General features: G+C 57.6%; 1 protein-coding gene across 1 annotated transcript in view; it reads right to left on the reverse strand.

Moving 5' to 3' along the window:
* Window positions 1-23: 23 nt before the first annotated feature.
* The window catches only part of IPO13 (importin 13), a 27,158-nt gene continuing 12,033 nt past the window's right edge, over window positions 24-15,148 (reverse strand). The window contains exons 4-19 of the mRNA XM_009884673.1: window positions 14,388-14,554; window positions 13,911-14,031; window positions 13,459-13,606; window positions 13,112-13,293; window positions 12,209-12,235; window positions 11,335-11,469; window positions 10,961-11,104; window positions 10,436-10,516; window positions 9,737-9,874; window positions 9,543-9,639; window positions 7,604-7,656; window positions 1,272-1,338; window positions 1,046-1,104; window positions 822-911; window positions 485-666; window positions 24-365 (exon numbers count right to left, since the gene is read on the reverse strand). Coding sequence (XP_009882975.1) covers window positions 266-365; window positions 485-666; window positions 822-911; window positions 1,046-1,104; window positions 1,272-1,338; window positions 7,604-7,656; window positions 9,543-9,639; window positions 9,737-9,874; window positions 10,436-10,516; window positions 10,961-11,104; window positions 11,335-11,469; window positions 12,209-12,235; window positions 13,112-13,293; window positions 13,459-13,606; window positions 13,911-14,031; window positions 14,388-14,554 — 1,791 coding nt within the window. The 3' untranslated portion in view covers window positions 24-265. The remainder of the gene's footprint in view (window positions 366-484; window positions 667-821; window positions 912-1,045; window positions 1,105-1,271; window positions 1,339-7,603; window positions 7,657-9,542; window positions 9,640-9,736; window positions 9,875-10,435; window positions 10,517-10,960; window positions 11,105-11,334; window positions 11,470-12,208; window positions 12,236-13,111; window positions 13,294-13,458; window positions 13,607-13,910; window positions 14,032-14,387; window positions 14,555-15,148) is intronic.

Genomic DNA, 15,148 nt, shown 5'->3' on the forward strand with positions numbered 1-15,148 from the left:
CCCCCACGCCTCCCCCCCCCCCCCCCCCCCGCCCCCTCCAGCCGGCACTCCCGTCCCCTGCGAGGGGGGAGCATGCTGGGGGAAACAAAGATGCTGACACCGAGATGCGGCCACCAAATCTAGCTGAGGAGCGTCCCGAGTGGGTTAATTCTAGGTGGAGGGTTATTCTACGAGCTGTACTGCAGCAGGGCAGGGAGGATGGGGGGGGACTTCCTTGCAGGGAAGAGCTGGTCCGGGCAAATTGTCCACGGTCCTGGCCAGGTGCTCAGTAGTCTGCTGTGTACTCCGTGCCATGCAGCCCTCGGCACAGCAGGGTGAACTCCTTCACCATCTCCTTCACTCGCCGCTTGTTCACACGCTCTCTGCTAAGACAGAGGGAGGGGACAAACATGAAGCAGGAGGGACACACCAGGCCATGCTGGGGGGTGGTGGTGTGTGTGTGTGTCAGTCCCACCGAAGCCACCACAGGGAGGGGTGCACGAACCTGAGGATCTGCTGGCTGAAGGTCTCCTTCTGCTCGGGGCTGACGCGGGCTGAGGGGAAGCCATCCTGCTGCATGGCCTCCTTGATCCAGATGCTCAGGTAGCTGAAGCAGTGCTTGTTCAAGGCAAAGAGGATTTCTGCGAAGTGATCCATGAGGCTGCGGGAGGCCTGGCCACCGACACCCTGCCACAGAGCAGATAGACCTTGCTGAGCCCCCGGCATCACCCTGCCTGCACCCACCCATGCTGCCGGACTCTATGTCCCTGGCTCCGCAGGGCTGCTTCCCAGGGATAGAGCCCAAAGCTGCCCAGAGAGCCCACAGTCCCGGTGTCTCTCACCTCCAGCACTGCTTGCAGCAGCACTTTGCCGTTCTCATGCACGACCTGTCCCACCGGGGCGATCTCTCCGCAGCGGGGCAGCAGCTCTGTCTGCAACACACAGCCCGGCCCGCTCAGTGCCAGAGCAGGCTCGACACTGCAGCACCCTCACCCAGCCTTGCAGCTCCACTCCTGCCCTCCCAGCTCTCAGGGGAGAGAAGGCTGCATGATGCCACGATACTCACAAAAAAGCCACAGGATGCTTTGACCGTTGGAGCCTCAGGGAATTTGAGCGAAAGGACACCTGCGGGCAGAAAGCGCTCAGGTTAGCAGCCAGAAACCCCGCACACCAGCCCAAATAAGCTCTGTGGTCCCCAGCCCCTGGCTGGTCTGTGCCCATTTCTGCAGGAGGAGCAGGTTGGCTTCTCCGCAGAGCGATGTGGAGCATGTGCCCGTGCCCGTGGTACTCACCACACTGAAACACTGCTTTGACATCCAGGTTGCTACAGAGGAAGAGGTCCGGCTTCCTTTTCAGAGCCTGCAAGGCACACAGACAGGCAGCATAAACCCAGCGCTGCAGAGGCAGCCAGGAAGCCTCCGAGGAACCTGGTGCCCCAGACAACCTCTGCCTGGACACACACTTACCTGGGTACACCCATGGTAAATGGAAGAAACACAGTACAGCAGGAAACCATCGCTTTCTACCCTCCCCACCCCCAAGAAAATGTCAATCGAATAGCCAGGCAGTTTGTTATGCCCAGGGACTGCCGACCACAGGACCTGAGGATAGATGCCACGGCCGTGTACACACAAACGCTTTGGACACGGTGATGGGACAGAGGGCTCCTGTCCCACCAGAGCAGACCAGGCAACAGCAGCACTCCAGGGACAAGGGCAGCCATGGGGGGCCCAGCAGAGACCAGCCACCTGTGTGCTTTGCTCCTCTCCTCTTGAAGATGCTGGTGTACCTGGGGTCACAGCAACTAACTGGTTCAAGCAGTACCCCCAGACTGGACCAGCAGCTCATTCTGCTTGGGCTCCAGAGCATAGATGACAAGGAGATGCCAACACGACTTAGCAGTTCCTGAGCAGCAAGTCTGAGATCAGAAAACCTTTGGTATTCTTTGGCTGCACAGCAATCCCACCAGCCTCTGTAGGGGTCAGGCACTGCTGCTGGGGACACCCTGAGCTGTGGCACCCCATGCAATGACTTGGTCCCCCCTGTGCTGGCACTGGATGGAAATGTTTGTCTGCACCTTCCACTCTGTCGGAAGGGTTTCTGCCCTGCCGCAGTGAGCCCTGCCATGTAAGGTGGCCATGTCCGTTCCCTGACCACCATGCCCACTGTGCCTACCGCTGTGGGCCAGCACTGGGGATGGCAGCCATGCCTCCTGCCCTGCTGTCACTGTGACACCGGGGACAGCAGCCACAGCACTGGAGTGGCCCCACTCTGGAGCTAAGACAGCAGGATAGCAGGGCAGGCAGCCCCTGGGCTGAGCTGTGTGCAGTGCCACTGCCTCCACCTGCTCCTGGGGATAAAAGCAGGGACAGCATTCAGCCAGCAGCACCCAGGACACACAGCCATCTGCCCACAGCCATGGTCTCTACTTGGAGCAAAACAGACTTATTTCCCACCCCTTCTCCAGGGAAAGCCCATGGCCACCTGCCCAGTGCAGAGAACATATGGTGGAGACCAAGAAGCTGAGGAGCAGCTTTGAGGGTTACCCCATCTCCTTTCTGACCCTTTGTATCACATGCTGCAGGAGAGCACTCAGGTTTGAGCACCGAAGGCATCGCTGTACTAGGTGGAGGTAGCACAATTGCAGGGACCTGCTTCCCTGCGAGATACAAGTGGAGACCTTCACAGGGGTGATCAGGGGCCACGTTATACCTGCATGTGTATATACAGACTACGTGCACCACCCCTCCTGATGTGCTGGCACCAACATCAGAAGGCCAGCTAGTGACTGGGCAATGGTTTAGAAACACATCCACTCATCGTGGCTGCTGCTATCTAATCAGCCCCATACCTGACAAACGCTTGCAAGAGACCTTGCAGTTTTAGCCATGGGCAACTACTCCCACTGGGGCCCTAGTGTGGGCTCCAGAGCAGAGACCATGAGCCTCTCTCCCAGCAGCACGCTGCTCAAGGGCAGCTGGCTCCCGTGATAGCACCCAACTGCAGGTTCCTCTACCCTGCTCACCCCAGCAGCTGTTTTAACCTGAGTCCTGCATGCTGCAAGACTGTTCAGCTGGCACAAGAGTCATCCAACGTGTTCAGGTTGCCACCTACCTGCAGGGTGCTTCTCCCATCCAAACCCGACCCATGGCAGGCAGAGCCCCCCAAGCTCTCCTGCAGACTCACTGCAGCATCTGCTCCTCACTCCATCAGTGCCATGGAAGAAAGTGTGCCAGTATTGGGAGGGCTCAATCATAGAGTGCAAGCCCAATCTGGGCACACGTGCACATCTATTGTAGACAGAAACGCTTTTTACCCCTATGAGATGGGGCCCTGTGGAGCTTCTCCCATCAGCAAGTGGCATGAGGTAGGTCCAGCTGTGCTTTCCCAGCACCCTGCTCCAGCTCTGGGACCTCTCTTACTGCCAGCCTGTCCTCCCCGTCTCCTGCCAGAGCAGCTCTGCTCACGCGTTCTGGGACAGGGACAGGTCTTTAAATGCTTTCAAACATCCCCTGACATCCTCTGCTGCAGCAGCCACTGCAGAGGTTGGCATTGGCTCTCTGGCGAGGGCTGTCCTGCTGGTTGGCACAGAACGGACATTGCGTTCTTCTCCACAGCAGCTGGGAGACCCCCAGACAGGTCTTCAGAGTAGGGTCTTCTGTGTCCAGCTCTTCTGAGGCAGGCAGGCATGGAAGGGACACCAAACCCCACTCCTCCAGCAGACAGGGGACAGAGCAGGGGCTGCGGGACAGCGCAGGGGCTGCACAGCCAGTTCCTGCAACTCTCCAGAACACACAGATCAAGCCCTTGTGTCCGGTACTACTGAGTCTTCCCAGACCACATGCCTGGTGGAGCAGAGCTTCCAGCCTTGGAAGGGACACATGGCTTGGCCAGGCATCAGGACCAGGGAGGAGCAGTCAGCCCCTACCTGCCGGGGAGGGGGGATGCTGAGCCCATGTCCTCCACGGCACTCTATGATTCCAGCTGGATCAGGCAAGGTGGAGAGCTCAAGAACTGCTGCGTGCAGCCTGGACCAGCCTGAGAAGGGAGGGAGGTGGGGGACGGCAGTGGCTGGGCCATCACAGAAGGTCAGTCCTGCATCTTCTGCCCAGCAAGACCCCTCTTGCCCAGTCTGTTCATGGGTTCCCAGTCAGGGAAGGTCACCACAGCGCTCCCAAGGTCCATGCCGGCATGGAACCCTGCCAGGGTGGGTGGATGTGCCTGTAGCCGCCGGTGGGGAGGCAGGCTGGAGAGCCTCAAAAGCCTACCTGCAACTGGCAGCACGCACAGTAGTGATACCCGCTAACCAGGGAGCAGGCGAGAGCTCCCAAACACCAGAACCTCCCACCTGGGTTTGCAAATGGAGACCCGGGTGCCAGCCCCAGCCGCTGTGGCTGTGCAGTCCTGGGCACAGGCGCTCTGGCTGCACGGGTGGCACTGAGCCCTGCAGGCGGGATGCTCACCGCGGGCACAGAAGCAGCGATGCTCTGCACGGTTCCCAGCACACCGCGGAGGTGGGAGGAGAGCATCTGAGGGCAGATTTAACTGCAAAGTGTGCCAGCACCGCTCTGCGCAGCCTTACGGCAGACTGGTTATTTTACACTTAGCTTTCAGTAGTAACAGTAACTCCAGGATCTCCAGCGTTTGTAAGGCATTTAGTTTAAGCCAGCACGCTCTCGTGACCAGCCAGCTGTTGTCCAGAGAGGATTACCAATTAACATGGTGGCAAAATGATCAGCTACACCAGCTGGGCAGTCTCACAGGCTGCAACCAAGCCCAAATAAACATACTGTAAAGTCAACTGAAATCTTGTCACACAGAAAGACAGCTCCCTGTGTGCTGCTGACAGAGGGCTGATGCGTAGGTATTAGGTAGGAACTTCTGAGTTATCAGAAGGGGACAGTACTTGCTGGCAGAGGGAGAGGAAAAAACCACTGCCTGCAAGGAGAAACCAGACAAATTTGAAACAGGGAAAATGATACACTTCCACCAAGCGGATCAACCACAGCAGCAGATGGTCAGGGAAATGGGAAAGCCTCCACACTTTGACACACTCTTGGGTCCGAACTTGGTGCTGCTCTGGAAGATGCATTATTTCACTGAGGGCTCCGCAGGTAGAGCAGGCTGGAATGAAAACACAGCCCCTGCCACATCAAAATTGGATCTGAAGAGATCTGCAGTTCTCTCCAACTTTAATCCTTGGACTTACAAATGCTCAACAGCATCACTGCAGAGCATGGTCCTCTTGAAGAGGACAGGCTGGACATACCTCTGCCATCAGACAGTTCCTGAAATCTTGAAAGCAAGGAGCCAGCCGGGACGGCAAGGCCATTTCTTGATGGGTTTCAAAGTACCCCGCTAGATCATCAGTTTGGGAAGAAGGGCAGGTCAGAAACAGCGGGAGACCTTGAAACAAGTCCTATGCATGAGGACAGAGGATGGGGATGGGATCCTTCAGTCTTTGTGGGGTTGCTGGAAGAAAAAGCCCAGGAAAACATCAGGTCTTGAGTGGTGGGCTGGCAGCATGACGCCAGATGTCTCACAGTGATCCAAGACAGAGCAACCACGGAGGCAGGAGCCTCTGAGCTGCTCCTGCAGCAGGACCTCCGAAGGACACAGCCTGTCTGGAGATCGGCACGCTGGAGACCAGGCCAGCTGGCAACACACTGCCCCAGCATTGCCTACAAATCCTGCATGTAACAGCTTCCCAGCAGGTGGGATGGGTGGTGTTTGCTTTCACAGCACACCCTGTGGAAGTGCAGCACAGTTGTACTTTTCTCTCCAAGACAGCACAAATGTGCTGTGTCTAGGCACAGAGAAGGACCCCAAGCCAGAGAGAAACTCAGCACTTTCCAGAGAAACATCAAGGAGCCTTGGAAGAGTCTTTCAGAGCCACCTAATTCCCTACCTGCCCGGCAGGACCACCTCTACGTGCCCTCCAGGAGGAATACACTTGTTGAGTCCTTTCAAGCCCTCCAAGCAACAGCAGCTCCTGAGTCACCTTCCAGTGCTTCCCTGTGCTCTTAGAAAGATCTCCTACTGCCTAACCTGGATCCTTGTTCATTATTTCCTCCCACTACTGTTTGTCCCACTTGAGAGGAACGGAAAAGGGGGTTTTACCTACAGCTGTGGCATTACCTTTTACACACCCCAAGACTCATGCAGCTCCTCAGGCTCCCATCAGCCTTTCCTCCACACCATGTGTCATCTTCTCCGTACTCTCTGGTCTGTATCTACAGAAATGTGCCCCAAAGTGGGTACGGTGCTCAAGTGGAGGTCTCGCCAATGCTGAGCAGCGGGGAGGACACCTCCATGAACCTCACACACAGATCCTATTCACCTATCCTCCCATCACGTTCAAAACCCCTGTTGAAAGGTCACAGCTCCCAAAACTGGCGTTGGCAAAAGCTGCAAACGCTTTCTGGTAACATCGATTATGTTTTCAAGAGAAAATGCAGGGAAGAAAATGCTGCTTGTGAGACATGATGGGTCTCAGCAGTATCTAGGCCTCAAGGTGAGCCCCATGAGGAGCAGTGCCTCGGGGCGAGGTGCAGCCTCCTTGCCCACTCCATCCCCACAAGACCCATGCGTGGGCCCAGCTGCTATCGGAGGGGACCGATATGCAGCTGGACAACACCAGGCACCCCTCCTGGGCTGCTGGCAAGGGCAGGACAGCCGCCATGGCTCTGGCAGCTGCCTCAGTGGGTGTCCCTGCATAGCCATCAGGCCAGCACGCACGGTCAAAGGTCTCATCATCACAGAAATCAAGCAGAAAGTGACTTTGCAGGCCCCTCCTCGCCACCGACCTACCCTCTGGGTAGGTCCTGGGGAACGTACCTCCAACAGGGTTGCATTGAGGACATCAGGGTTTCTCCCTCAAGGGCCACAGCAGGCTGAGGAGCATGCCAGGCTCCTGCAGCTCTCAACAGGTGTATGTACACACAGAGCATGGCACCAGCCCTGCCTGCCCACCACCAATGGTGACACAAATGCCAGCCCCGCGAGCCAGCACATGGCCCCCATCACGCCGACGCAAACCGTCCCTACGTGCCACCGAGCCAGTGGGCACAGGAACGCTCCTGAGCTGCCACTGTCACCCTGAAAGGCTGCCAGGGCAGGATGCAGCGTGGCACCCTGGCAGGTCCAGATGCCATCACAAGCACATTGCTCAGAACCAAACCCCATCAGCTGCCTGCTACCGTGGGCAGGGGCTTCCTCCCACCAGCCCTGGGGCAAGGCAGCCAGCTCAGCCCATCCCAGCTCCGGAGGACCCATCACAGGGCAGCTAAACGGACTGGAAAACGTCCACTTAATGCTCTAATTTGTCTGTCACCCGAGGGTGACCATGGCAGCAGCCCCAAGCGCCCCGCGCCAGCTTCAGCAAAGTGAGGGGGTGGCAGCTGGAGGCTGCCCTGCAGAGGAGGGCACTGCCCTGGGGATGGTGCAAACCCAGAACTAAAGGAGAATGTTTTGTTTTCAACTTCCACGGAAACAGATGGAGAAACTCGATATTCAACTAAAAGGAAAAAAACGTTGTCAACAGAAAGCTAAAAATAGGTTTAAATTGAATTAAAAAGAGAAAGAGAGAGAACAGAAAGTGAATGAATAAGAAACTAAAACACACCTGTGCCAGGAGTTGCATAAATGAATCAACAATATCAGGATGATCCCTGGGCCCTAAAATATAATAAAGATGTAACTTAAGAGAAAAATCATACAAACAGCAACTCAACATCATATAGTTATGTGATACAGAAAGAATTTACAAGTGAAAACAGGAGTGTAAGGGAGGAGGGGTGTGTGGGGAAGGGGATGGGCAACATGAGCAGCTTGAAGCAAGTTAAAGAAACAAAACATACAAAAAATCATGAAACTTGGAGAACCCAAGAACAGAAAGAAACTGCAAAGGAAAGGGTCTGAAGCCCCAGGGTCTCCAGCTAGCACCTGGGTGCTGCAGAGCCAAGGAGGAGATCTTCGTGTCCTTGGGGAGGAAGAGGAGGAGGAGGAGGAGCAGGGGCTAGCTGGGCACCATCTCCCCAAGGAGAATTAGAGCTTTTGCACTGTGGGGACTGAGCGGGTGTCTTCAGAGCACCGTTTGGTCCTGGAAGATAACTGCAAGTGAACGACAACACCTCAGCAAACGCTTGACAGGCCTGGCCGGGCTCAGGCGTGCGCATGCTTGTCAACCAGCACCAGCTGCTCAGGAGCCCCTGGCACAGTCGCCCTCCTGTCCCGTTCCCAGATGCTCTCCGAGACCCTGAGTCCAGGACCCTCCCCGGAGGTCTCCTCCAGCATCATCCTCCTGGGAGAGACCAGCTCGGTGCCCAGAGATCTCCGTGCCAGCACCACTCGCCCTACCTTAGCATCTGTGCACAGACGTGTCTCGGCCCCTGTGGGGTCACGCGTCACCCCCTCTCCTGCCGCCCGTGGGCTCAGCAGAAGGGGCTCCCCCTGCTCAGGGCCAGCTGCCCACCGAAGGGGACCCACAGGGTGGGTGGGAGCACACAATCCTGGGCACACAGCGAGCTGGACGGCTGCTTGCCTGAGCAAAGCTCATGTCCAAGCGCTGGCACAGCTTGGGCTCTGTCCCCTCCCCTTTCCTCCTGCAGACATGCCTGCTGCTGCACAGAGGCATCGCCGCCTGCCCGAGCGCCGAGCCAAGAGGGTTTCAGCGTAGACGCATCCACACGCCGCTGGCAGAAGCGGGGACCTGATCTCCAGATAAGCCCAGCTCACTTGCCACTGACCCCAGTGACACCTCAGCACAGCGGGATTTGCTCTGATCATGGCATGATGATGAACCAGGGGTCCTCAGGCCTACCCCACCTCTCTACAGAGCTCTGAGCCTTGTACTGGGGGGGTGGCATCACCCTACCCGGCACCCAGCTGTGAGCAAAGGACAAGACCCCTTGAGGACCGCATATGGAGGTGCTGAAGGACCAGAGCCAGTGGCTCCAATGTACATTTGTCCCTGTCATGGGGTAAGTGACCAAGAGGCTGAGGGGAGCCATGGTGTGGAGGGGTCTGTCCTAAGCCCATTCACTTTTTGTAGAGCGGGCAGCGAGCCAAAGAGTGGCCCCTGCTCTGCAGGAGGATGCCACCATCCTCAGCATCACAGCAGTGACTCGGTGGCCTGCAGTGAATCTGAAAAGGTTGATTCCCAAATGCTCACACACACAACCTCCTGCTTGTGTGAGGGCTTGATTCCTGGCCACTATGAGTACCAGTGGCCCTGGGAGGTGACCCAGGATCTCCCAGGGAGCACAGCCTCCCTACTAAGCGGGACTGGAGCTCCAGCTCGACCCTTGCAGCACACAACACCCAGTCCTGATGAAGCGGGGCTGTCATGGCAGTCCGGAGTCTCACCCAGGGGTTCCCTGCTTCTGCTGCCCTGCAGGGAAGGCACCCACCTTCCAGGGGTTGGGATGAATCCAAGAAACAGAGATGGCCCCATTAGCTTAGCTAGGAGTGAGAACAGCCATTCCTGGTAAGACGCCTCCAGACTCCATGCATGCAACAGCCTGACAACAGCCCCAGCGCGGAGAAGAGTTAATCCCACGTACCTTGCTGGAAGAGGGTCAGCGTGACTGAGGTAACGAGCAAAAAGAGGGCCTTGATGGGAGGGAAGTGGGCAGGCTCATGGGCAAAGATGTGAACCAGCTGCAAGAGAGAGAGAAGGACTGAAGCTGCTGCTGGCCCTGCGTGCCCCCAGCCTCCCCAGGGAACATCAGCCCCTGCCTGGAGCGCAGCCCCGTACCTGCCGGGTGAGGTCGATGGCAGAGGCCTGGGGGATGGTGCTGTACATCTGCCCCAGCATCTCGCACAGCTGAGGCACCATGGGGGCAAAATCATCCAGGAGGGTCTTCACGGACTTCTCAAAGATGGCACAGACAGACTGTGGGAGAAGAGGGCTTGTGTGAGCAATGGGTGTCAGGAGACTTCACTGGTGGGGACAGGACTTGACATGTGGGTCCCAAGGGAGGGAAGAGCTGGCAATGGGGATGGGGGCCAGCCAGGCAGAAGGCTTAGACCTGCTCTGGTACTGGCACCCGGCCCTGCAGCACAGGATGTTCCTTGGCACCGGGAAACACCCTTCCCACTGCTGCAGGAAAGCTCCTGGAGCACTGGGGGAAGAGTGGCTGGTCGGACACTGCAGCTGGGCGTTGCTGGACTGAGTGAACCAAATGACACAGGTCCAGGTCAGAGCAGAGCTCTAGCAGGGCCTCTCTAATTGGAGAGGAGCAGAGCTGATGAAGGCACAAGACAGACAAGAATGGCTGGATGCTGCTGGTGACAACAAGGAGCACGGGTCTGGACAACCCAGCAAGACACCCCTCTTACAGGGAAGTGGAATTGCCTACAACAGCGTCATCCAGAGTCTGTCCTTTGCTGTCCCCAGTTCAGGTCAGCAAGGACAGGCAGAGTTGCAGGCAGTACTCAGGAGGAGCCTGGTTACCTCCACCACCTGGGCATCGTTCAGCCACTTGCTGAGGACCTTCTGTATGAGCTGGAAGACTTGCTGCAGAACCACCACCACCTGTAAAGAACAAGAGGCACTGAAGAGAATTGGCACTGGGGAGGGGAGATTCAAGACTAAGCATGGCCTGGACTCAAACCTTCAGGCATCACTACCCCCTCCTCTCTCCAAAGCTGGGCAGTTTTCCCTGCTGAAGCAGCCTGGCACAGCTCACAGCTGGCAGGCAGCACCCGAGCTGTCCTTCAGAGCAGCGCCCAGCCAAGAGGGATCCTGCAGGTCACCTCTGCCCATCTCAGGAGCGGTGGGATGAGCCAAAGGAGTTGTTTTAGCTGGAATGCACCAGCACTACGCCGAAGGAGTTGTTTTAGCTGGAATGCACCAGCACTACCCTCTTCACGTTACACACTACGTTCCCCATTAACCCCCCCTCTGCTGGCACCAGCAGTGCGTACCAAGGCTTTGGCCAGGCTGTGGCAAAGAGCATCGAGCTACCGCACTACTCACTGGGTTGGGTCCTTGCTGCACTGGCAGTTTCTTGACCTCGGTGCTTTCGTGGTCATCATCATGGTGGCTGATGTCTAAGGTGGTGAAGAGGTTGGACAGCAGGCCCAGGATGTGGATGATGGCCAGCTTGTTGGAGGGATTGGGCTGCCAGGGAAAATAAAGTCAAAGCGTGACACGGACTGTGCTGCTTAGTCACGGTCATGCCTTGGGATCCTAAGGAACCAGGACAGCAGAGGTGAAGTGCCAGAGAGGGGTACCCTGCACTGCACTCTCTCTCGAGCCCATGTTCAAGAGCACAGATTCAACACCTCAGCCCAGGGCTACAGCCAGCGGGAGGAGCCACTTCTGGATGGAGGTAGCATGAAGGCACTCACCGTTTCGTCAGCCAACTTTTCCAACTGCTGGATATAGGGGGTGATTAGGGAGTGCAGGTTCTTCAGGATCTCCTCCACTTGCAGTGCAGAGAGCAGGAAACCCAGAGCCTGCATCAGCCACATGCACTGGCTCGTCTGGCACAGAGAGGAGACACAATGGGGCAGGTCACTGCCCAGCCTGCTGTCCCACCACACACGTGCTAGCTAAGACAGCAAAGCCAGGACCCCAGCATGGTGCATCGCCTGAGCTGCTCTATCTGGGACACTCTTGGTGCATCTCAGAGCAGGAGAGGTGGCAGCTCCCTACCAGCATGGCAGAACCCAGGGAACAGGTGCTCTGCCACCTGGCCTCTTCCCAGCAACCCACTAAGGCAAGACCAGTTGGTACCCAAGAGATCTCCATGCTGGCACCACTCACCCTACCCACTCACCCTCAGCACACCATCCTTTGGACAGACCAATCTCAGCCCCTATGAGGTCAAGTGTCCCAGCCTCTCCTGGTCACAGGCACAGCCAGGGCTCTGTCCCCACACCAATGTCCCTCCTTTTTCCTCTTGAAGACATGCCTGCTGTCTTGGCGTCCTTGGGCTTGGAGGGACTGGGAACTGCTACAGATAAGTCTCCCTGGGGGCTTTCCTCTCTATGGGGCATACCCCTCAGCGCAACCCCAGCCCACATGTGGTGGGAGCCCAGCAGCATAGTGAGAGGCAGCCAGCAGCTTCTGCTGACCCTGAACAAGCTGGCTGCAGTGCTGAGCTCTCCTCTGGGGACAGCCCAACTCGCAATGGCACCCCTCCTCGTGTTTTCAGCTAAGGACAACTAAGGGGTTCGGGGCAAGCAGAACCAGACAGAAGTGTGAGCCCACCCCTCTTACCTTGTGAATCTGCTTCATCAACACCTCCTGTCGAAGGGAAGGAGAGAGAGAAAGAGGAGGGTGAGTGCTGCAGAAAGACCCTTCCCTTCCAGGAGGCAGGACTGATGCAGGAGGTCAAGACAACGAACACCAGTGTGGGCACAGACAAGCAGCATGCACTCCCCACAACCCGCCACAGGCAGGGAGCAAAATCCTTGTCCCCAGGTAAGCTCTTCCCTGAGCCAGCCCACTCAGCCACCCAGCGAAGAGAGCCCCTGGCTTGGACGGGCTCTGCAGCAGGATGGCTCAAGGAGCCAACCTCAGCCAGGTCTTCGTTACTCCAGTGACAGAACCCCACAGGCTCTAAAAGCAGAGACTCATGCCCTCCATCCACCAGCCCCTCTCTCCTCCCATGCACATCCTGGCAGTTCGCTGAAGCCCAGCCCTCCTCTTAGTGCCTTGGGACTCAAAGCCCCATCTGCCCAAATCCTGAGAGCCAAGAAAGACCATGGGACAAGCTGCCCAGGCACTGTGGGGACCTGCTCAGTCTCCATGGAGAGGCTTGTCCCCCAAGACGCTCAGCAGCAGCACCAGCTGCCTGGCAGGTGCAGAGCTGGCAGGACATCATTCCCAACAAGGCAAACAAAACCCTGGGGAAAGGACGGACGCTCAAGTGCAATCCCAGCAGATCCCTTGGCAGTTGTGTCTGTGACTGCCTGCCACTTCTGCACTCACAGCAGGACACAGGGCCTGCCACCTGAGTCTACTAGTCTAGGAAAAGAACAGAAAACAAATCCCCCATGCCAAGCAAGATGCCCTGAGCTGCTGTTTTGCGTCCTTCTGCCCTGATCCTTGCAGAGAAAAGGGTGTGCACAGAGCACATCCCAGGTCATCACCACATGTCCATCTGCATCCAGCTCCTACCTGTGACACGGCGACAATGTTGGCAGCATAGGGCGGCAGGTCGTACTTGCACTCCCGGCAGATCTTCTTCAGGGTGGAGACGCTGGAGATGGAGAGCTCAGGGTTGCCCAAGGCTTGGAGCACCAGCGGCAGCACGTTGTTAATCATGACGGGGTGATCAGCCAGCCACTCCGACAGGGCCCCTGCGCAAACAGACGGGATCAGACCGCAGGACTGCGCTGCGGGGTCTTGTTCCCCACATCCCGGGATGCTCAGCTTTGCTTTCCACTGCTGTTATTGCTGGGCAGGAGGGGTGTCAGAGGGGCTCCCCCTCCCCAGCCCAGCCTGCGCATGAGCAAAGCCCTCACCGATAGTGAACATCACGGTGTCAGCAAGCTGCACGTTGCTGATGCTGATCCGGGGAATGAGGCCAATCAGCCCTGGCACCACATCGGAGTAGTTCACGTCGATGGTCTCGGCAATGGACTGGAAGCCATAAAGCAAGGCCTCTGTGTGCTGCCAGAGTGGGAGAGGCACTGTTAGAGCCGCTCACTGACCCCTGATGCCCACCCCAGCCCCAGGCACTAGCTCAGACCCCCCCCAGTGGCAACGGAGGCTAGTCCCTGGGCAGCGCTAAGAACAGGGAGGCAGAAGACAACCTGTTCCTCCTCCCAGCAGACCTCAGAGAGCCTGCACGTGTGCTGGCAAGGTGGTCACGCTCTTTGCCCCTACCACATCCCTTTGCTCTCAACCCATGGCAAGGGCAGGCTCCCAAGGGGTTGGCAGCCATCAGCAATGGCACCTGGGTCCCCTCGCTCACCTGCCATGTGGACGGCTGCTCCGTGTTGGTCAGGAGACGTCCCAGTTTGTCATAGAGGCTGCTCAGGAGCTCAGCGCCCAGCATCTCATACACGTACATCAGCGTGTCAGAGATGTCCACCCTGCAGAGAACATGGAGGGTCTCCAAATGTTGATCCCATCCCCTGCAGAGCGCTCCACACGTGGACACATTACTTCCCCTCCCACTGCCAGGCAAGAGTGCAGGCGCTGCCCACACAAGGACACTGCCCCAGCCCAACGCAGAGTGCTCCCAAGGCTTCCTAGGCAGGGCAACTGGTGCCATGCCAAAACACCAGCTCATTTCCATATCACCACCACAGCCAAAACAGCTCTTTATGGAAGGAATTTCCCCTGTGTCCCTCCTTGGGCCTCCCCATGGTGCTCTGGCTCCAGGGAGGCAGGATGCTGCCTGCGTCCTTGCCTGCCTGAGAAGCAAACCCAAACCTTGCAGTTGTACCTGTATATCCGAAACTGCTCCTTTTCATCTGAAGACCAGAAGCCATACTCCTCATCGGAGGGAAACTGGGCTTTGTGCAGCAGCACGTCCACCAGCTGAAAGTAGACAGGCCTGTAGACCTGCTGGTACACCGCCTGCTTGTCTGGCTCAAAGGAGAGGATGTCATCCTGGCGGCAGGAGGAGGAATACATCAGGTGTTGCAGGGAAAAGAAAACGGAGCCAGCATGCCTGCTGCACAGGGGGCTCAGCGGGACCTCCCAGGGCTGGTGGGACCTGTTACACTTCAGAGGTGTCATTTCCAGCTCCCCAAAGTCCACCTGATGCTGAGCCCTTCTGCAGTGGCAGCATTATCTGGAGGCAAGATGCCAGAAGCCCCAGCAGCCAGGTGGACCCTTCGGCATTTGAGGACAGCACCATTACAGCGGGGTGGCACTGCCCTGCCATGTCCTAGCCTCGGGAGCGTGCCTGCATCAGGAGCACGGATGCCTGGAACACCGTGTAGCAGGCTGGGATGGGTGCCTGGGGAGCATTGCGCTCTCCTGCCTGCACCCCTACCCTCAGACCCATCCAGAGAAGCAGTGAGGGGTGGTGGGAGCCTCGGCACAGCCCCACGCAGCAGAGGAGCTGCCAGCACGGTGCCAACATTGCCCCCCTCCCTGCCCACGCTTAGCCACGCCGCATCAGATTGCGGAGGAAGGGAGCTAGGGGGATGAGCAGGGGCTAAAAATAGAGCACGACGTGGCAGGGCTGCTCTGTTGGCG

This window comes from Charadrius vociferus, unplaced genomic scaffold (genome assembly GCF_000708025.1).
Source record: "Charadrius vociferus isolate BGI_N301 unplaced genomic scaffold, ASM70802v2 scaffold163, whole genome shotgun sequence".
Taxonomy (NCBI): domain Eukaryota; kingdom Metazoa; phylum Chordata; class Aves; order Charadriiformes; family Charadriidae; genus Charadrius; species Charadrius vociferus.